The following is a 24,108-nucleotide window of genomic DNA, read 5'->3' on the forward strand; positions in this document are numbered from 1 at the left end:
ATAAAAAAAATTAAAAGTAGGTTCCCAAACCCTCAAAAAAACAAACCCAAAAGAGGTTTATTATAATAATAATATGGAGCTCCATATAATAATATGGAGCTTTTCCTATTTAACAGAGCTGCTACACACTGTAATGCACCTATGTTATATATTTCTCATCAATTTTTACAGTTTCCACTGATTAAATATATATTGACTCATAAAGTATTACCATTACATCAATTGTCAGCAGATGCAAGAGTATGTCATTTAAATATTAACTATCATATAAAAATGGCAGCTTGATTGTTTGGAAGCAGTAATCTGGTGCTGGTTATTGCCATATTTCCTTAATGCATTAGGCAGCAGTCACAAAATGCATTGCCTTTCTTATATACCTGCTACTACAAAATCAGAAGCAGATAAGTTCTTTGTAAATCTTCCCTTTCTCTTAGATTTAATTTTTATTTATTTCTGAACTGCAGATATCTTTGAACTGAATTGCAAAAATATATTAGTATAATATAAACAAAGATATGCTCACTAGAGTTAGAAATTATATGCATCATCCCTAAATCAATGGGAAAAAATATACAAAGAACCAGTTACATATATATTACTTAGTGCTTGAAATATTTTTATGACAGTTCCCATATAATATGGGCGTGATATATCATGAGTCGGGTTGCTTACCTAAATTCTTAATAAGATCGTACATATTTATGTAAAGAACATTCTATTCTCAGTACACCAAGACTTGTCGTTTCCAGAAACGGGAAGAAGACACACATTACCAACTAATATGAAATAAATCCTTTATTCTATGCTAACTGTACGAGCAGGATATGTGGACACTTCACAGACCATTAAAACCTTCTAGTAATTGATAGGTATTCGCTCATTTGCTGGCTGCAGCAATGTGCATGAGAGAAACCATTCTTTCTTACTAATGTAACATGTAGAACTTGCTGCTATTGCAACGCTTAATGTTCGTAGTGCCGTATCATTTTTAATGCAAACACTCATTTTCTGCCTCCTTCTTATGTTTTCTATTAAAATGCAACACAAAAGAGCATACATTTCATTCTGCCCCTTTCAGGGTTGTATAAGCAGTTCCAAGGAGTATCAGCTATTGTATTCTTATTATTATTGTAAATAAATATTTCACAGTTTAAGGGGTAGATATTTCATCAATGTTTTTTTCTAGGAGTCTCACTGTCACTCTTTCAAACTTTTTACATCTTCTTTAAGGTAGTGCTTTAGATAGCAGTTTTTAATGCAAATAACACCTTGCATCCCAAGGCATATTCATATTTTAGTTAATAAACAGCATCAATAAATTTGTCAAGACTTTAAGAGCAACCGTACTGAACTTTTCACACAGCACATTTTCTAGGAAAAGGCTATACTGAGGAATTTATTCTGCTTAATTGCTTTATATTAAGCAGTTTTCATTAGGCATCCTCTAATCCGTATGAGCAGAAATAAACAGAGTCAGGAAAACGAATTGTTTTAACCCTTCCTGTTATTTTAAAAAAATCTCAGGTGGATTTTGTTATTAAAAACAAGGAATCAGATATAAGTAAAAGTGATGCAACTCCATTGAATCAATGTGTGAATTTTTAGTAATCTTGTGCATTAAAGACCTATGGTCTGTCTGAAATTTCCAGCAAAACACAAATTCAGAGTTTCTTTCACATTTGCCTTGAAGAGACTAATTACATTAACTGATTTATTAATAAATGGGGCTTTTTGTCTAATTATTGTAAGTACTAACAGACTGGGGAACCATTTTAAATGTCTAATGTGCCTTGAAACCATTTTTTTAGGTTAATTACATTTCCCACTAAAGTCACTACAGCTATGCCCCTTAGGTTTTACACTGGAAGATTAAAGAAAAAAGTAAAGATGATTACCTCATTGGCCAGCTCCAGTAATACAGGGGCAGCTGCATTTTTCATCACCCCATTCAGGTACCTAGACAGGACAAAACCAGGTAATTCTGCAGTGCCAAGAAAAGGCCAGTGTATACATGTCAGTATCCCTTGTGATTCTCTTTCATTTGGGGGAAAATACCCCAGTACAGAGTATTTAATGGGAAATCTTTTAAGAAATAAGTATTTTAAACAATCACTAACTCTCCAGGGTTGTCTCCTATTCATCTGCAAGATATATCAATCTCAATTAAGTCACCGGTATAAAACACAATAAATCAAGAAACTGAATTTTTTTTTTGCTTAATGGCATATAAATAAATTATAGCTCTACTAGTTAAAGATACATCACACAAATAAACCTCTATTAATCACAGTAAACATTTTGGGTTCTACATGACCTTCAACTATGAAGGCGCACTGTATATCTCATTCAATTCACTACTATGAACAAAAACATAAACTCTCAAATTTAATCCAGATTTTTATCAACTGGGTAGTAGTTTAAATACTAAAGGCTTACTTCAGTGAAATCACAGTCTAACAATCAAATTAATATTCTAAACAGAAAATAAAAGAAGAAATATTTAGGATCCAATAAAGGGTGATAGAAAGTCATTATCCTATCAATGGCAAAGGCTTAACATTTCCAGCTAAGGGTACTAAGACTGATACACAGTGATGTTTCTGACCATCACACCACATAGTATCACCTTCCTCACCTCTGTTACTTTCACTGTTTGATGTTTACACTTCAATAATCCTAAAACCTCTTCTTAGCAGTTGATGGGAAGAAGCTATATTATTGGAAGCCACTCTGTGCTTTCCAGCCATGTGAAAAAGAACTATAGTTACCAACATTCAAACCTGCTCATTTATCCTATCTGTATTCATATAGCACATCATTACTGACATCATTAGAAGGCCACAGCCTTTCCAGCTCTATCATTATCTATCCATCAGAAGCCACTCTTCTGCTCATCAGTTACAGATATTAAAATTCTTTATCATTCTACCTTTCTGTGGAATGGGTGTAACACCTTAACATAAACCTCTTCACAGAGGATTAGAGGCCTTTTTGTTTGCAAGTTATTGAGGCTTAATGAATAAAGGAAATGATAAAAGCTTTTTGCTCTAACCTATTTCAGTTCTGCATAAAAACCGACAGAACACCATGCCTCGTGTACAGTTAAACATTGAAAACTTTTAACAGAAGAAAAAAATGAGAGATCATAAACAAAATACCTAACCAGGAAGATTTACTTGAGATGAACGTTCTAAAACGTGCATTCAGTTGATCGAACAGCAAAGCTACAGCTGACAATGCAGTAATTTGCTGTCAGATATTTCTAATACTACTGGCAATTCCATTATGGACTAACAGGTCTCACATGTTGATGGCAACACTGTTCTGAAAACCTTGCTGATCCTTCTTGTAATTTGCCTTCACGTTTGCCTAAATTTAAGACTAGTAAGTCTCAGCAGAGCAGCAGAAACTACTGCACTCAACTGTACTTCTACTTGCTCCCAAGAGGGACCACTGGAAATCACGACCTTCAAACACTGGTAGTTTCTGACCTAGGAAAGCAATAGGAGCACAATTATTTGCTTGTACGTGGGTGGGAATAGGAAGGAGCATACCACACAGACTGGGGTTTACAGCAGTAAGATGGATGCTACAAAAGAGTAGAGGAGATGATGTTTGTCATGTTTATGCTTGAAGCATTTCAAACCAGCTTCTGACTTGAGTAGTCTGCCCGTGTAGCTTACGAAACATACTACATAGTAAATCCACTAAAACATGATTGAGATGAGTTTTCTAGCTATTAACCAGAACATCTGATTTTAAAACATGTGCATTTTAGTCGGCCATGTTAATACATTTGCAATATGAAATAGCCAGGAACAGCATAAAGAATGGTTTTCCTTACCACCACCATATAGCTTCATACATAATGCATTAGTTATGTACTGCTAGCACACTTATGTACACAGCAGTTACAGTCAACATAGGGCATTTCACCAAAACTCTGCTAGTGAAAAGTAATTAAAAATAGTATCGTATGTACATGGTGTAAGACAACAAAATTTTAAGCCAGTATTTTTCCTAAACAAGAATCAACACTAGGAAAAGCCCAATGTGATCCAGTGCAAATTTTTACAGAACACTACAACTACTAAAAGAAGAATATCAAACCTCCAAACCAGCACAATTCACACTAGATATTCTAAACTAGTGTCTGATATAATCAGGCTGTGCTAAGGTTTCAAATATCTGACTCTGTGGAAGCACAGTTAATTGTCTACAAATGAAGGGTTTTTGTTTATTTTCCTGATTGATACAGATTAATATTAAACATAAAAATCAGACATCTATAATCACAAGTATGAACTCACTTGCCATGCAAGCTCCTCAGATATGTCAGTCTACAAAGTAATATTTTAATTGTGTATCTTTACCAGTTATCAGTATGCCCCAATTATGTCATTGCAATATTTTTAGTAAAGCCTATAGAAGTAACAGACAAACTATAAGGTGTAGCAAATACAATTTATTAGCTTAAGATGCAAACAATTGTAAAATATCATAAAATGACATTAAGGTTTTCATCTTCCCATAACAGCTATTTCTGACACTTCTGTTGATAAAACAGGAGTGATCTAAAAACTAGTGCTTTAACTGGCAATACATAAATTTAATATGTAACTTTTTGTAATGTAACACAAATGGTGTCTTAAAAGTACAAGCAACTGTAACAGAACAAGCTCCCTTGCTGTAAGGAAGTTACCATCAATATTAGTCTTGACACAGAAATCCTGTCATTATAAACTATAGGCAATATATAATAAATGCTGTCACATACACTGTGAAAAATATTTGCTTATCCTGACTTAGAGCCAAGGAAGTAAAGCTTTTCTTAATTAGACTGACCAAAAGCTGAAAAACTTCTGCATTTTAACTGAAAATCATTTTTAGGTGAACCTTTCTGTATTCTTCATCTCAATTTTTTTTAACAGAAAATTAGCCTCGTAAGCCAATAAGCTAATTTACTTGTAATTGCCATAAAAATTAGTAGTTACGATGATACTCTTAACCAGGGTGGGGAGGTCATACCTTTGATAGTAAGTTTCAATAGCTTCAGCAGTGTGATGCTTGGCATGTGTTCTTTTGATTTGTTTCTAGAAAAACAAAAAAACAGAGAGTCTTACAAATGTGTCATAGATCAAAACACAGAAATCATGACTGCCCAAACACATGTTTCTTGGCTACACTTTGATATATAAACCAAACTATGTTTTTAGATTCTGTACAGAAATGACATTCAATCTACCTATTGAATTGAACGTCTTCAGACTGTACTGCTATGTACCATATATGTAAAAGCCAATAAGGTCACAATAATTGAATCTAAATAAGTTTACTGAAGGCTGCAGAGGGCAACGAAAAACTTGTTCTCTCTTTCAACCTTTGTATTAATTTTCCCTCAATTCAATTCCATCTAAGTCTGGTGCACTCTGGTTTTACAATTCAATTGGCATTTTTAACCAGGAAGAACATTGCTTAAAAACAACTTATTTGAAAAACTACAAAGAGTAATTCCGTAGAGACTTGCCACTTGACTGACACCTGTCATCTCATGATAAATGACTCCATTTTCTGCCTCTCTTGCCTTCTGCCACTCCGGCAATGGTCATTTATCATCATCTCTGTCAGCAATGGAAAGCAGCACTGACAGTGCAAGTCAGCAAACATTTAGCACATGGAACCACGCAACACAGGGAAATTATTATTGTCAGAATAATAATGGTTTAGCATAATTTATTACAGGTCCACCAAATAAGCAAAGGCTAGATGTTATTAGACAGATGGATGGGTAGGCTTGGCAGCCATCCACTGAGACTCAGGCGGTGCTTGATGTGGAAAAGGGAACATCCTCCAAACCAATCAGAAAGCTGGCAGTTCAATTACAAAGAAATAAAGGGACATTCATCATTCAATTAGGCACCTGTCAACCCTCACAAAGGAGAAAACTTCTAACCTGGTACTCCTGGGAGAAGATGCTCAGCAGAGTGGACTGCGATTGACTGGAACAAATAAAAGAAGGACAAAGTTAATTACTGGAGTGCACTGCAAAGAAACAAAAGAGAAGGGAGCTTCAAAGGTAGGCCTGCTGCCCTGTAATCTAACAGAACATGAAAACAAGTGTGGAAAAGTTGTTCCAGATGAACACCTCAGACAAAGGCTTCCTGCTGCTAGGTCAAGGAGAGAGTGTACGAGGGAGGGGAGGAAAATATAGCAAGAGTTTCAAAGCAAACGAGCATATTGTTTGGGTGATTCCTTTTTCAGTTCAGAACCCACTAAGTCCTATCAGGAGCAGGTAGCTGAATTAAAAGGGAACAGGCAAAAAGGAAAACAAAGCAAAATTCCCATTAATAATTGATGGAGTTAAATTCCATCAGCAGTTGGGAACATGCCGCTTGCTCATTGGCAGCATATTGAAATTCATTTTGTTAGCAGCAAGGGAACCTCTTCAGTAGCTGTCTCATATTCAGGTTAAAAACTTTCCCCTCTGTCAGAAGTAGCATATGGGACCACTGGAACATTCCCACTGAAACTGATGTGCTTTGAAAATAGAAACTTTCACAGCAGGAAGCCGAGATTCCCCAGAGTCGGTCATTTCCAAAAGCTGCCATAAGCTTCATTCATCTAAGGCTCCACTCAATGTCAAACACCTGGCAATGAAGCAACCTGGAAAGCATTCTTCCCAAGTGGGAATTTTTCTTTCTGAATTGTTAACATTTAGAAATGGGACACGATTTTTTTTTCCCTCTGAAAGGCAATCGATACCACACTGCTACTGTTTTCAATTGTCCTCTGTGGATATATCTATCTCATCACATCCTGAATACAATTAATTACTCCTGATATATTTTCCTACTACATGCAACTTGAACAAATTATAGTCTCAATAAATCGAGTTTTATGGTACAGCAAAGCATTATGAATAATTAACATTTTTCCTTTCGTGAACTTACCTACTAAGGCATAGCATCGGTAGTTCAAAGATTCAGCAATGTCTAAAGTCTTGCTCTTCTGCCAAATTTCTTGTATGTGAATTTAACACCTGTATCACATCATATGTACATTAAATGTAAATGTTGTCTCTGTACTTAAATGGCCCTTCTCCTTGCAATTTTCACAACCTCAGAAAGACTAATTTAAGATAAGGGAGTCTTAATCCCATTTTCAAAAGGGAAAACTGAAGGCACATAATGACTACATGGTTTGTTCAGGTTTAAACGGACAGCGTGTCTATGCAGCAAAATATAAAATGTTACCTCTAAACCAGCGAGTGGAAGCATTAGCAGCAAAGCAAGTAGAGACTACCAGTTTGTTTTATCCATATCTGTGCTTCCAGCATCTTTGCCATAACACTGTACTTTGGGCTTGTCTGCCCAGCGCAACATCTGTGTGACAGCAGTAAGCTGAGCCTTGATCTCTGTTATTTTCACATAAGAATGCTCACCCTGAATACTCACTGAATGTTAAAACAGTAGAAAAATGATAGCAACGTAAACTGACCAATATACAGATTTATGAAATTACTGGATTACAGAAAAATGAGTTACAATATAGTCAAGAATTTAAATATTCTTAAATATACAAAATTTGACACAGAGGCTAGGAGATATGTACCACAATGCCTCCCCAAATGGTGCACCATCCAATTATGGCAACCTTCAACATGTACATGTAATCATTAGAGGTGAACAAAGGAAAGAAATTAAGATTATGCATTTACACAGAGTATACACATATGCAAAGTTAAGGTATTCCAAGTTGATTTATTTTAAAAAAAACCCAAAACTGCAGGCTATAAATGAGTTGGATACGTATGGCCCCCTAATGGCTCTCCATGTAACTATTAATATCTGGCAGATTTACATGGTCATAATGGTAGAACTGAATTTAGAGAAAAGATGTGTTAAAAATCAAAACAAAACAGGACAGCATTTAACTGGATTTCTGGTTTGCGTTCTCTCCCACTGACATACCAATTATTATATTTTTCAGCTATTCCCAGTACGATTACTGTACTTATTATACCATTATCCTATTATACCCACTGACATATCAAAAAGAATTAAGACCATTATCCCTCTTTTCACACTCCTGACTCCTGTCCATTTTACTTGTTCCCTTGAGTCCTTGGATTTTGCCCTTCTACTTCAGTTTAGTCCAACACTCCTCTCCTATGCTTCCAACTGTTCAAATAATTTAGAACTTATACCACAAACACTAAAAAATTCAGTCTAATAACTGAAAAAGTTGGACATATACTGTATTGCCGTACAAAAACATTATGACTGCGACAAAGGGAATTATTTAAGTAGTATCATTCAAAGAATTGCAAGCCTTGCCACCAGAAAATCTTTCTCCTTCCCCAGGAGAAGTGATGTATATTTTTACATGGCTGCTTCCATGTTTCTTCTGGTTAATGTAGTTCCCCTCTTAAGCACTGAAACGGCTTATCTGCCACTCAGCATTTCCTTGCCACACTTCCATTGCCACAACTTCCTGGCAAAATGAAGCAGCTCCTCAAAACATGGCTGGAGCATCTATTGCAAGACACCATTTACAGAAAACTGAAACGTCACGGTTTTCGAAAGTGCTGAAAAAGACAGTACTGTGTACTTGGAGAGGGGACAGAAGTCATAAACATGCACTTGCAATGCAAGACAGCATGATCACAGCTGCTGATACTGACAGCAGGGATACTGCCATGTAAGTCATCATTGCTTCTCCAGGAGCAGCCAGATTCTTAGGGCTCCATCCCTCCTCTTATGCTTCTATACAGGATTTCAAAGCAACAAATGAGCCAACAAATTAATATAGCTAAGATATCCAGGAAAAAGAACATAACACTGAAAATAACTTTTATTCAAAATAACATTTCAGCGCTGCACTATTGCCTCTTACGGAATAAACTTTATAGTAAGCCTCGTGGTTTTCTGGGAGGCTAGGGATACAGAAGTCCTTGCGTTGAGCAAGCTCTTTTGTCAAGAACCAACTGTAGAGCCAAGGTACAGATTTGCTGATTTTCTGAAACAAAGAAACAAAAAACCCCAAACTCATCATTCCGAGTACCACCTAGTTTAAATAATTAATGAATTAACTGTTATCCATCCTGTAGAACTAAATCTATTTTCCAGGAAAACAGGCAAACTTTCCTCTTGAGTTCTGTACCAGCCACTTTCATGGAAGCATTTTCTTCTGCAATTCCAGATGGTAAAGGATGGAACTCCCAGAGCTCTGCTCAAAGCAACCAGCCTCACTCTTCTAATATCCTCTTTTTCTTGTACATCATCATCCATAATGAACCGATTTACCTTTTGTTACTCTGTGTTGATGTCAGTGGCATAATTCCATCTGAATGCCTGATGCACTTTGTGCTCTTGTCAATACATAAGTGGATTTAGGCAGAAGACTGTGAAATCTAAAATCTGCTACAAAACGCCAGTTTTTTAAAAAAATAAAACAACTTTCCTTTTTAAAAAAGTGAAAGGTCCCAAATGACATCAAGTTATAAAAATTTTCTTATAATAAAAAATAATATTACAGATATCAAAGTCCATCCACATTTAGAATGGGGTGCCCAAGTCAGATCAGAACAAGAGAGAAGAGAAATTATCTCTAAGGACTTAGAGATCAGCCAAGCTAAAAAGACAACTCCAAGTCTGGTGCTGGAAAAAGAATATGCCTTTTGGTCATTTAATATGTAAGAATAAAATTTAGACCATTCTCTTCTAATGAATCCCAGAATTTGGTAAAGGAGGAATGCTATCATCCCTGGAGAGTATTTCAGAAGTGTTTTGTTTTGCAGTGAGTATTCATATAAAAACTAGTAACAGATAATGTGCTGATGCAGATCAGTGCTTCATAACTAGAGTTGATACAAAACTCTGGCCAAGAAGCAGCTAGTAAGGACAAAAAGAATTTAATTGGATCAGATCATCTTCTCAATAAAGCAGGCTTGCAGATCTAGCCAAGATTTGGGGTGCTGTTCAATTTAATATTTGCTATTTACTAGAGGAGAAAATCCAAACCTGACAACTTTGCAAATATTGCACTATCAGCCCTTGTAAATAATTAATTCTTTAGGGATAAGATAAAACGTACACTCTTCTACTTTATTTTCTGAGATTACTCAAAACATAAAAGTTTAGGTACAAAACCAAGTTTCCACTATTGCAACAATCCTAGTTTCATCTATTCATTTTGAAATTAGTTTCATTTCCCTCATCTTTTTGCCTAAAATAGAAAGACTAAAATTTCAGCTTTACATTTCATGTATTTTACTGTGGAACAAAGGAAGAGTATCTAGAGAGGTCTGTTAAAAAAAAAGAAAAAATCTAGAGTAAATATGAACTGCAGTATTTAATTCAGTAACTATTCACACAAGCGGAGACAAGCAGGCGGAAAGCAAAGTCCATCATCAGACATATTTTACATATATATATAGAATAGCCTTGATTTTTTCTTGAACAAATGAAATCTACAAAGAACATTGCTTCGATGCTTCCCGTTCACAAAATGGAACATTCCACCCATTAATACGATAAATATTTTGGTTAAAAATCTGAGTGTGGGGGCAGGAGCCACGTTTCCAAAATTCAGAAGCTGTTATGTGTGAAACCCCAGAACAGCAGTCTTTTTCCAAGGAACCTCCTCTTGGAAGTGCATACAACACTGCACTTAGCTATTGTAGGAATTCAGGCAGGGAGAGAAATTTTCTTTCCTTCCACATACATGAGTATGTAGTGCTAGTCAAATCTCTTCATGAAATGTTCTGAAGCAGACAGCAAGAATCTCTTATTTCTAATAACTGGAAAAGAACTTCCCCTTTCCATGTATAATAAGTTTTAAAATATTTTTACTAAAGTAATATTGAGCTTTCAAATGAAAATAATACATACAACTTAGGGCTAGAATTGCGTGGTGCTGCCATGCTGGATTAAGAATCTGTGTGAGGAAAGAAATATATATACATTCAACAAACTTAAATGACTGGGGGTGGAAGGGGAATCCCCCTCACAGCTATCCTGAAATTCCAGAATGTGTGCCTAAAATAAATTTTTCCTGTTATGTTATCAACGACATGAAAGAAACCGAAACAGCCTTTTAATTCTCATCTGTACTGCAAACACGTTGGAACAGGGACTGCTAAAGAAAGCAGTGTTTCTATACTGCTCATCACATGCTAACCAGTCTGCTCTTATTTCTCAAACCTCTGTCAGTAATGGATTTCAAACAGATCTAGCAGCCTCGGTTCAAATGTGTAATACATGCATGGATGCATAAAGCCTCCGTGGCTTCCCAGAACTGCAGGATGCAGGCTAACAAGCACCATGGTTATACCTGTAAATCAGCTAAAGCCAGTCTGATGGTGAACTTCCCACCTGAGAAGAGGTGACAACTAGTGGATTCTCAGAATTTCTTCTAACTGTCGGGATCATCAGGATGGGAAAAAGGCTTCTTAGCAGTCTAAATGGTTCCACATCTGGATCCAGGAAGGCTCAGGAATAAGCAAGCTTGAGAACTGATAGGTTTATATGCATCCAAGCACTCAAGAACATAGAACAAGGGAGGGAGACTCACTGACCTCGAAAATAGTTACGGTTTTAAACTCTCTTCGCTGCAGCTTTTAATGTTAAAATATTTCCTAAAGCTTTAATATGCTTGTGGTCACTTCTCTGAAAGAAAATTCTCAAAAAGCAGATTGTTGTCTCTGTACACATTTGTAGTCTATCATTCACAAATCTAACATTGATTTATTGCAAGTCAGTGGATTACCAATTTAAGCTAAATCAATATATATGTCTATATATGTGTGTGTGCCAATATATGCATTTAAATTAATACATGAGTGTGAACTGGAGTAACTAAGTGACATAGAAGTACCTAAGTCTTTAGTTACAACACACTAGCTTCTGTAAAGTGGCTATCTTCCAATGTTACAGTTTTCCAGTTACACCAGTTCAAGTCTGGGATACAAAACCAGTTTTATTCTCTCTGCATAAGACATCTTCCATACAATGAAACATTATCAGTAGCTACTACTTTGGGAACTACAAAGCCAATACAGTGCTGTTGGGGAAATGCTCCCATTACAAATATATTAAAACTATAAAAATTCAATAAACACACAACAAGAAGTACCTGCTGATATGATCATTTCAGACTTCATACCATCACATTTAAAATCAAGATAAAATCCAAGCTCATCTGGAGAACTATAGCACTAATCAATTTTGAAATTCTCTGATATCCAGTTCAATAAACTGTACAACAGCTCAACTCGAAAGATTTAAATACAAATCGCTTACTACAAATTGTCTTTGCATCAAAGTCAATTTCATACTTGTGGTAGGATCAAAAATAAAAACTAAAAGTAAAGAGTCTGAGGAAAAAGACATCCTGCATTGCAGGCTTATGCCATCCAATTATAATAAAAAGGTTAAATGCAGGCATGTGCATGCAACTTTGCTGCCTATAGCCAGGATTATCAGAATAACTGTATGACAAAGCTCCAAGAAGGCTACCTGAGAACAGTCATCACTTCTATGACCTTGACACTGGTTGGTCCCACAACTTCTATACAATTTAGTGATGTGCGAGAACAGATGATGGTGCAATACAAAGAAATGGCAGCATTTAAAATTCATAGTAGCATAAGGCCATTACTTTTCCCACTGGGCCACTTGAACTTTAATAATGTCTGACCTAGTTGGCCAGTAAGTTCTAGCAGCAGACAGAGGAAAATTGCCAGCATTAGATACTGTTTGAATGATTTTTAATTTAGAAAGACTCAGAAGTTCCTTTAAGAACAGGGCACCAATTCTTCCTGTAGACACCTCATTTCTTGGTGTCTGTTGTAACAGCAAATATATTTTAAAACAACTGCAGACTACGAACAATCTGTATCAGACATGAAAAACATAAAATGCAGAGGTAAATACAAATTATCAATACAGGCAATGATCACAAAGTAACGCTAGCTCTTTGCAGAGAGGAACTCCACCTTCTTTCACCCACACCACAAAAATCTAACTTTCAACAGCAGTAATACAAGCGTAACTCAAAATATGCTATATTCAAATGATTACAAAGTATTTCTGATCAAGCCCTCAAACTAAAAAGCAAACTCAGAATAAAGATGCAATCTTCCATTCACATGTATATGCTCATGATGAGAAGAAGCACATTATGCTTTAACAGTGGATAAACACTGGCAGATATTATGGTTAAAAATGGAACACTGAAAACACAGGAACAGAAGAATGGTATTTCCAAATGAAAGGAAACTACTTTTTGGTCTTATTATCTTAGTAAGCAAGCACAGAAAATAGATAGCAATTTGCTTGAGATATTGTTCTGATATTTTATATTTCCAGAGTTAAGCAGCACAGTGCTTGCTGCATGAATGTTTGAAACCTACTTAAATGCCAAACCCACACAGAGACCTTTGTAAGTAAATACTTTTTCGCTAATGTTTCAAGTAAAATCTCTTCCATAACACCATGAAACTATTTTGTAAGGTACAATTTTCAAGCTGAAAAATATTTTCAGATGCAATACAGACAAAAATATATTCACAATACAGGTTTAAGAAATACAGTGTCAGTGCTAAAACATTAAATTAAAACTCTCAAATATTCTGACATCAGGCTTCAATGACTATTGAATCTTTTCAGTTTACACATACCAGAACTTCTTTGGCACCCTTTGATCATCTAGTCAGGGAGTCCACTGATAAAAAGAAACTGACAGGAGTCAAATAGGATTTGCCTCCCACATACACCTTGATAATTGTAATACTTGTCCTCCACATCTCCATCTTCTGATATACTCTAAAACTCTCCTTTTAACTCTACCAGTAAAACTTCCCAGAAAATTAAATTTAAAAAAGCAAAGCTTGAGACTAACATAAGCAGAGTATTTGCTATGTCCTTGTCCACAACTACTCCAAGTTACTTAGCAAGAAGCAAAAGTTTCTTAATATCCAGGAAAGAATCAGTGAACACATCCCAAAGCAGAGGTATAGAGCAGCATACCAGAGACTGAAGAGAAAAAATTTAAAAAAAAAAATAAAAATCAAAGCCGCTGTAAATTCCTTGTTTGTACTTAACGTTGTACATCATCCACATGTTATTTCAATTTACTTCAGTTAAGATTATACAGAAAACATGTTTGCAAGTTTGAACTGTTTCTCTCACTACCACAATCCAAATGTTGAGCCTTTCGACAAAAATACACAGAAGTTGTAGTTATCTGATGACGGTTGTGCAAAGAAAGATGCTCCTAGGCTGCAACAGCAAAGGACCTCAATAAGCAGTTAAGGCAAACAAGCTACAATTTAAACCAGGGATTTATTCCTTACCTTTTCCATCTGCCCTCTTGATAGGGCCAAGGTCCACACACAGAAAAAACACACACTTAGTAGGCTATTACTGGAAAGAAATATTTGATATATTCATTTTGTGTTCATCTTCCTCATTTTGTTTGGATAACTTCATCATGCTACTTCCTCTTCCACCCAGGACAAGAATCAGATTATAGAATACCTTGACAAGAGAAGTTTTTCAGACTCCAATCTTAAATTTCCTGATTATGGAGAAAGGTTTATACAGGACCTATATTATCCTGTATAAACTAGATGTTTACATTTAATTTCAGAAAACTATTTTTATGAGTGAATGGCAATTTGAAGCTAATTAGACTGTTCATTTTACATTAAAAAATTAGCCTGTATGTAAAAAGCATATCTGTGCCAATTTGAAACTAAACAAATCCCCAAACACCCTTAAACAATTTGCTCCTAAAAATATATAATCAAATTTAGAAAACTATAAATTATATTTAAATTTATTATTTACAAGCAATTAATTATGAAGACAGCCAGGTGGCTTTCATTACATAAATTACTGTTAATGACACTTGCCTCATGCTGCTACTGTATTTAGCGTTTGCATGCATCACATGTCAAGCACACACACTGTTGCATAGCTATCTCCAGGGTAAAAAGTGAACACCTTAAGTCAAAAAAGCTTCCAGTAATCCAATCAAAATTGTTAATTCCTTAAACAAGTCAGGATCTTATTAATGTTTCCCATACAGGATGTAATTTAAAGAATTTTAGCTCTATCAAACATGGATGATACAGAAGAGTAGTTTTAAGTAAACTCCAATTTTGGGAATGACACAGATTTAAGGCAAGAAATTGATACATTCATAGCTAGTCCCCTTGAGATTTTCACTCTTAAGCCCTAAACAGTATTTATCATTTAACAGTGTACAATTTTAAAGCTACTTGTAATCAGAAAACAGAATTAAAAAAAACCAAGAGAATCATTGTCTACCTACCTGGCTGACAGTACCATACTTTGCGTTGTATCTGTCAGTTACTGTACCATATATGTGGATAGTTACCAAGTCTACTTTCAGCCCAGGAGTATAGCGTACTGTGCCATAGAGGGAATAAACTACATTAATTCCACTACTTACTTCCCACTGGAAAGATGGCAGAAACACACTATGAAGGAAACCCAGCTGTTCCTTTTTACTAGTGGTCTTCCAGCATTCTTTTTTACAAAGCTGTCTACCTACAACTGGTAAGCAATATGAAGGGAACATCTGACAAGAGGTGACCACAGTGTTACATTATTCTATCCTAAAACTTCTTTTCCACTCCTACCAACAGGATTTTCCTTTCTTCTCCTCCTCGTTCCAGAGGACTTATTTTCTGGTGTTCTTCACACTGCTCTGAAAATCCATACGACAACTACATGCCTTGCTTCCTGCAGTGCCACAGAAAAGGTTGGGTTTCCAAGAGAACTCTTATTCCATGCACTAACTGAAAAGAATCATCTCCGATGTAAACAGTCAATAGGTTCACCATATGGCATCACCTTCATTAAGCACCAAAATTTGACCAGTCTGGGTAGAATGGGCCCACAGACCTTGGTAAATAAACATGGAAGCCAAGGAAGAAGGAAAACTAGTTCAACATCAAACATTTGTTCTATGTTAAAATAAACTGAAGATGACCTCAGCATGCATCAAGTCATATGGCATGACTCACTGACACTTCTTAAATTTCTGCGAGTTGTCAAAAACGTAATAAAAATATATACTGCCAACTTTACATTAAGCGCACAAGGACTAGACTTTTAAAAAAAAAATTTTCATGAGAAGGGGGTAACTAAACTTCCCTGGAATTCAGTGAAATTTGACTGTTACCATCCTTTAGGCAGCATTCAAAAAGGCCTCACACAAAACATCCCAACCCTATCCTCCTCTCCTATTTTAAAATCTTTATATACCACAGTAAAGCAGCAAAGGCCACAAAGCCTTTTTCTCCTTCAGATTATTTTTAATTCTTTCCTCACATTTAAATATCAGGTCTTTGTATGTTACCTAACTTCTAAGAGTGGCAAATTAGCAGAAGTAGGACATCCGAAAACAGTGGCAATTGAGAAGATGGAGAAAAACTGTTTACCTTTCTGCATGTTAGTCAGTAACTAACAACTTCTCTGATACACTCTTATAAAAGAGTGTGTATTCTTACCGAAGTCAAAGAGTCAACACTTTCACTTTTAATTAAAGGGCATCTGACCATGTTTCCCAATCAAAAACAGGGATGTCAAGACCTAGTTTATAGAAACCAAAAGATTTAGAGGAAAGAAGGGGGCTAAGCCATAAAGTAATACTAATTTGGGGTGGGTATCCTTTGTTTTCAAACTTCTCCTTTTAAGAATAAGGAAGAGTTTCTTCTATCAACTTTCATTTAGAAGTAATTTCTCCTTCCCCACAACAGTAAAGCTTAAAGGCCAAAAATGGAAAGAATGGCAGGAACGTAATCTTTAGCACAGCAGATGTGCAAATACTTTTTTCTCTCAGTACCCCAAAGCACTTTGGTGCATCATCACTTCCCACTAAACCAGGTGCAAACAAATCTTCAACTTAAAGGTATGACTGTTCATATGTAATCTGTTACCTGTATTAGGGAGGAAAAAAAAAAGGCAGAAGGCCTCTCTAGCCACCTAATCACCATATCAATGACACATGCCACAACAGAGAAGCACTAGTTTATTTGATTGATCATGGTAGATAAACTCCAAATAACAGAGAAATTAACAAATGCTTGACATTTGCTCAACATCCATTATTCTGACACTGCTTTCAGGATTTCAAAGCCTGGGAGTATGCTTAATCAACATTCATATTCCCTAGTGAGCTACAGGCACCATATTGCGCCCCGCCTTAGTACTGATGAAAACTGCATATTGGCCATTTCCAAAATGTTCTGGGACTCCACACAGGGCCCCTTCTCTCCCTTGTTCCTGTTCTGCAGTTTTCTTTTAAACACTTCCAAGACAAAAGCATCTGCCAGTTTTTCTCTCTGGGGATGTATGCAAAATGAACTTAACAGTTTTAAGGCAGGAGAAACCCTCACATCTAAATTCATTCATAGGACAGAAAAGGGCCTAAGAGGCCTCTCTAGGGACAAAACCCTGCTGAAATTTTCCCCGACAACAGTGGGAGCTTTATAAAATCTAAGTCCAGACAATTTCCAATTCAAATGCCCAACATAGCATGACCTTTGTCAGATCTATGAGCCCTAGATGCACCCACTATTTTTTTATTCTAACCAGCACAGACATTAGACAGGGCACTACTGCTAAGCAGGAGGTTGAATATTTGCATGCTCTTCTATTGTGAAAATGTAACAGTGACAGCACTGTGTCGAATTCTTTTCCCCCTAGAACTTTAACTCCATAGGAGAGGCATAGCTGACAGATGACTCTCCCAACATCTGTGTTATGTACACTGCACAGCTGAGGAACCTTGGATCACTGTCACGGCTTCCCAGAGATGACCCACACCTTTCTTATATCTACCCATGATCAAAAAAGTGAAATAAAAATTTGAAAACACTGGGGTTTTTAAATGAAAAGTAAATATGGCAAGAAAGATTAACATAATTTAGTCATTACACTGTTCACATAGCAGCTCACCATATGTTGCATAAATGTCCTATACAAAATAATTTATCAGACTTGACACGTTGCACATCATATTGTATTATTTAATATGCTTACTAAAATTTCATGGATCAAGCGCCACTTCTGAAAGCATAGAGAAAGCCCTAGAAAATATTTCTTCATCTTCCATGATTTATTTTGATTACCTTTTACAGCTACATGATAAAGTAGAACTTGCAAAATTACGAGGTTAAGGTTTACACAGCTATTGCTTCATATACTAAAATATAACAAATGGCTCCATGACTATATACCATTTTACTTGCATTTAATATTCAGAAGCATATTAAACTAAGCACATTGCTTTCGACTGCATATTTTAATAATTTTAACTGGTTATTTCAGTAAATATCCTGATCCACTACTGCAAAGTTCCTTGAAGATATATATATATATATCTATCTATATATCGCCTTGAAAAAGAGACTAAAGAGCTAAGAATTACAAAATAAACTAAAGCAAACGATTAACATGTGATACATGTTGACCACCCCAAACCTGTCTACATAGAAATATAATAATTTCTACACAGTAGCTGAAACATTTGAATAAGGTTTTTAAATTATTGAGATTTGAAGTGTTAGGATGGCAAGCATCTATGCCCAGATAAATGGACAAAATTCTCTATCCAGAAACCTCAAAACCACAAAAATAATAACATGTAAGAATGATCACCTGTCACTGGTGAGGTCTGTGTCTAAATAGTAAATTAAAACAGAAAGTGTAAGCAGGAAGCTTGTGGATAATAGTTGTTGGGTAACCAATGGGATTTGTTTGGAAAAAAAAAACCCTCCACACTTAGAGGACACACCAGACAGACAGATATGGCTAGAAAAATATTTAGGCTCAAACCATGCATTTATTCCATAAAAGGCCATTTTCCTTTTTCTCTCTCAGACCACTGATGTCAAAGGAACACAGTACAAATGAGATAAAAACTTCTCTTTTTGGTCAATAATAAATTCTCCTGTTTCTAATAATAAGATAAAGGAAAACATATTCCTGTGTCAGATAACTCACTGCAACGAGGTAATTAAACACTGTATTTGGAACGGAACTTGCCTGGCGTATTGGAGTACCTGCCAAATGGTCAGAGCAAATCTTCCTTTTTAAGTTCTGTGAGAACCAGAAATCTAGCTTATGAGTTATCTTTATCTTTTTATATTTTGTGTATCCAAGATAATGCATTTGTCTAGGAAGATACATTGCTCAGCTGTGTTGAAAACTGAAGGAGAGCTGCATGCATTTTATATTAATGTTGGAAACTGCTAATGTTCAATAGCCTTTTCATCTGTAGGAACCTACACTCACTCTCTGGCTATTAGTTATTGTACTTTGCACCAGTTGTAGCCTCATAATACACATCTGCATTCCACGGAATTGGTGCAACAAATAACCGGATGTTACCAGTATTGATAATGGACTGATAAGAAATTCTGTCATCTCCTAGCCCACCACAAATGGAAACAGAGATATATGGTGTCCTTATTGCTGTTTGGGTCCTCAGTTAACAATGAGGAACTCCAGAAGACCCTTTGTATTAATTCAGTCACACAAGTGAGCATTACCTCTATTTTGGTCATAGTTTTTATGTTGTCTTTGAAACAGACAGGCTGCGTTACACAAGAGGCTACCTTTACTACCACATGGGTCTTACTCAAAGAAATATTTGACAACATTCTGCTTTCTGTGGAAGAAGTGGAAGAAGAATGTGTGCTATCTTAGGACATTTTTATTCAGTGTTGAAGCTTCTCAAGGTATCTGGGAATTGATGCTATCAAATGCTTCCAAGACCTTGCAGGCCTAGAGACAGCTATGCAAATAGAGGACACTGACCCAAACAACAAAGTCCTCTTCAGCACCACATCCTGACCTGATGCCATATTACCAGTTTGGATGGACGGCAGCACTTGCTTAAATATCCTATTCCGATCAGAAGGATAAAGCAGGGAACTGAAGTTCAAGAATTCTTCTATATAAAGCAATGAGCCCGTCACCATTAATCAGGCTACTGGATATCCTGGAGTGTGCACAGGAAGGGACAGTATATCCCATTCATATCACTACCACATTAAAAATGTTATGGACTCTAGAATTTAAAAAAACATGTATGAAAAGACACCGTAAGAGATAAAATTGCATTAGTTGCTGACAAAACAGAAGTTTTCAACCTAAGGGGTTCACAAATCAAAACCGTTTTCCCACAACAGGCACAGATTCCTGTCTGGCAACTTTAAGCCTGCTGACAAGAAGTTCATTTACTCTGAATTCTTCATTTGAAGTCCGTGGACAACAAGGGCTCCATGAAATACAAGTTGAAAACTAATCATAGAGCGTGAAATCTTAGCAAGCCAATGGGAGTTTGAAATCTACTTGTATGGTACCAATTAGCCAAACAAATGAACAAGGCTTTTAGCTATCACCAGATCTGAAGAAACACAGAACAGTTTTTTCCACTCCTCTTCCGATGCTGTTGGGTTTTCTGGGTAACAATACTCTTTCAGGGTTGTCTTAGGAGACAATTTTAGTAGGATCCAGTTACTGTATTCCATATTCTTACGGAAATTAATCCTCACCATTATTTCACTCAGTTTGAAGTATAATACAAGCTTCTGAGACTTTCACATTGCAAATAGATATGGTATTTTCACCAAGAACTTAGAGCAACAAACAATTAAAAAATTACTCTCATAGAAGCATATATGTTATTTTATTAAGTGATGTGATAAGCTTAAGGGCATATATCAAGACCAAAATGGTTGTAGTAATTAATTTAAGTAATAAATCACAGGTCCTGCCAACAATGACAGCAAACAGATGCTAACAAGAAAATGTATTCTTTAATATTGTCGTGTGTTATAAAAATGTAAGTGTTTAGGACATGTCTTAAATTTTTATAATAATATGCATTTAATACATTACTGTTTTGACACATACAAGAATCAAATTTATAGGTCTCATTCGGCACTTGCTTTCTCTTCTGTGAACACAGAATGGATTCCTGAGGGAAAAAAGCTCAAGAAGTGAATGTTTCAAATAGATGTTTGCAACAAAATCGAGTTGTTTGTCTTGCTGTCTTGAAGTAAATATCATAAGCACTGAATCTCGCTAGAAAAGGAAAACCAACATATTTGCCTTTATGTAAACAGAAGTTTTCCCTGAAAGTGCCCAGGAAATTCAAACAACCAGGAAGTTTATCTATGTATATGGACAGCAAATGATCTTATCATTTGCTACAAAGTTAAAAAAATAATTCCATACAATCTTTACAAGCAGAATGTCAGTACTGAATAACTCTCAGTGAACCTGCTAAGTTATAAAATCAGCAGAAGTTTTATTTTCCATTGTGTCTTATTATTTGTTTCCTACATCAGTTTAAATAATGCCATGGAACACTACAATGATTTTCATCAACTGCATCCCTTGCAAAAATACCAAAACCAAACAAAAATCTATATTAGATACTAAAAACATCATCTATTCTATTCCTTCCATTCATAGCTACCCTCCTCTCAGGACTCTAAAGCCAGACAGAACGACGATCTGATTCAGGGACTGACATCTGAAAGCATAGGAAATGCAATTACGCCTTTTGGCAAGCCCAGCCACGCTAAACAGAACCACTGTGCGTACACCTTTTCCAGCACTGCATCTCTGCTGCTGTACAGCCTGCTGCATAAGGTCCCCCTGCAGGAGGGTCAACTGTTTCTAAGAAGATCACTGCTTTTTCCAAACATTTTTATTTTACTTTAAGGAAACTGTTTGGATAACAACAATCCTTTTGCATTCTGTTTCATTTTCAATCAACTCCTCCAGGTATCAGCACAGTTCCTTTCTTGGAAGAGCTTCACTCAATGCTTTAAAACACTTGAGAAAGCAGTGATCAGAGTATGGAAACTAAATTTTCTTCATTAAATCTACTGAAGCAGATATTAAAAATGCATTTAATATACTGGGGATGGCTGGTGGGCATCACTGACTGTGACAGGCCAGTTACTGATGAGCTGCTGTCAGACGGCCTTCTCAGCAGGGATCTGTGTCTAAGGCTGCTGAAGGACGGCAATATCTTCCCTTGTGTGTAAGCTCTATTCATCTCCCAAGTATTTACTAAATCACAGACCTCTGCACACAAACCCAGCGTTTCAGCGCATGCTAACAAATGATGGATGGCCTAGTCAATTCGTTATGTCCTGAAAGCGTGATTTCCTGCCATTCCAATCATCAAACCTCTAGAGCCTTCAGAGCTGATCAGTCCTGGAGAATATATTTTGCAGGCTCTATTAAAGGAGTAGAGGTTCTTTCCATTAGTCTCAAACTTTATTTTTTTCCTGGCTGATTTAAAGAGAACTCCCTCCTTCCCCCCCTCCTTCCAACAGCACCACTGCTACCACTCTTATCTGTCTAAAGTATTCAGGGCATGTACCGTTAGCGTGTTAGTAAAACAGCACTCCTGGAACACCAGCCAGTTAAAAAGACAGATTTTGCCTGTGACTACTATAAAACACTACAATCTTTTATTTAAATTCATCTATATGTCTTCATTATTTAACCTAGACAACCCCCAAAACATTTTTTAACTTACCTTCTTTGATCAAATACCTTTTACAGCAAGGAAGTGCTCAAAAGGACCTGTTTTCTTTGTATCTGCCTAGCGAAACCTATCAGAATTCTCTTAATTGTGTTCCTCCTAAAAGCATAAGGCATTTAGGAATAAACTTCCCATGTTCCGAAGACAGGTTATCTGTCAAAGAAATAAAGCTTCTAGATTTCATCCTTTTCATAGCAAGGCAATATACTTGACAGTCTTTCTTCTACAGGCTAGAGGAGAAATTTTATTTAGCTTACCTATTCAATGATCTATAGGAGTAGAATATACGTACCTCACACTTCTTATTCTGAAACACTGAGCTTCAAACGAACTAGTCCACAGCTGCTGAAGAGTTAGCTGTCTACGGTACAGCACAGTTTTTGAAGGTGGTATAACAGATATGAGTAAACTTTGGGTAAATAAGCATTTGGTTACTCTGAAATGCAAAGACCTTGGATTTCTTTGCTTGCTAGGTGTGATCCAGTCACAGCCAGCACAAACCAATCCACATTGCCCTACCGTTCACCTCAACCTTGACCTGGAGATTAAACTCACTTTTATTGCACGCAAAGGTCATCTGTGCTAGGTCAAAATTCAAAGTCCCTTGTCAGCTAAGGTTGATATATTCCAACCTTTCCTACTCTAATGCATCAAATTTTTCATGGTGAGGTCATATTCAGCAGACAGTGTATTCAGCAATTTATCGTGCCATTGTAATATAGCCCAGAATATGATTGTCCAAAAAACAACACATGAATAAAATATTTTCCCCTCTGATATAGCAAATCTCCTCTGCTCATAAAACTCTAGCCTAGACTTCTTTGCAGGCTTCAGAAGAATGATACGGTATGGAACTGTTTCTAAAATACAATCAAGAATTACCATTTTTATTATCATTGACCTTAAGTACAAGCAACATGTATATAATGGTATCCTAAAATCCACAAGTCAATTAAAATGCACATATGGTCAGTGCTAAAACTTCCACTTCATCCTTCCTTAACAACCGCCATAATCTGGCCCTTAAATCTACATACATCTGTTGGTCTGTCTGATGACACCAAGGCTGCTTTAGAATGAAATACTTAGGAAGAAGATAGTGCCACAAGACTTACATTCCTATCCTACTGGTGATTAACACAACAATGCAGTTTGTGAAGTGGCAAAAAGTACAACCAAATTAAACTTCATGAAGCAACACAGTAATGTACACTGTGACCAAGAATACTCCCTCAGCTTTGACATACAAAATTATTTTCTTTCTTTTTCTTTCTCTTTCTTCCCCTTGTTCTTTCCCTTTCTTGTTTCTTTCCCTTTCTTGTTTCTTTTCCCTTCTGTTTCTCTTTTCCTGTTTTATTTTCCCTTTTTCTTTTCCTTTTCTCTTTCTGTTTCTTTTTCTCTCCCTTTTTTCTCCTGCATTTTCTCTCTTTTCCCTCTTGTCTATGTTTTCCCCTTTTTTAAATTTTTTCTTTTTCTTTTTTCTGTCCTTTTTTCCTCTTT

At 36.1% G+C, this 24,108-nt stretch overlaps 1 protein-coding gene across 8 annotated transcripts in view; it reads right to left on the reverse strand.

Annotated features, from left to right (window-relative positions):
* Window positions 1–24,108, reverse strand: part of CDIN1 (CDAN1 interacting nuclease 1) — a 127,304-nt gene that overhangs the window by 95,268 nt on the left and 7,928 nt on the right. For 4 of the 8 annotated variants that reach the window (XM_075103231.1, XM_075103232.1, XM_075103236.1 and 1 more), the window contains exons 2-4: window positions 5,954–5,999; window positions 5,029–5,093; window positions 1,896–1,956 (exon numbers count right to left, since the gene is read on the reverse strand). The exons of 1 other annotated variant lie outside the window; for it this stretch is intronic. In XM_075103231.1, coding sequence (XP_074959332.1) covers window positions 1,896–1,956; window positions 5,029–5,093; window positions 5,954–5,999 — 172 coding nt within the window. Of the gene's footprint in view, window positions 1–523; window positions 551–1,895; window positions 1,957–5,028; window positions 5,094–5,953; window positions 6,000–6,950; window positions 7,040–24,108 lie in introns of those variants that run through there. 3 more of the 8 variants (XM_075103237.1, XM_075103235.1, XM_075103234.1) reach the window with 2 other exon arrangements.

The sequence above is a fragment of the Phalacrocorax aristotelis genome, chromosome 9 (assembly GCF_949628215.1).
Source record: "Phalacrocorax aristotelis chromosome 9, bGulAri2.1, whole genome shotgun sequence".
NCBI lineage: Eukaryota > Metazoa > Chordata > Aves > Suliformes > Phalacrocoracidae > Phalacrocorax > Phalacrocorax aristotelis.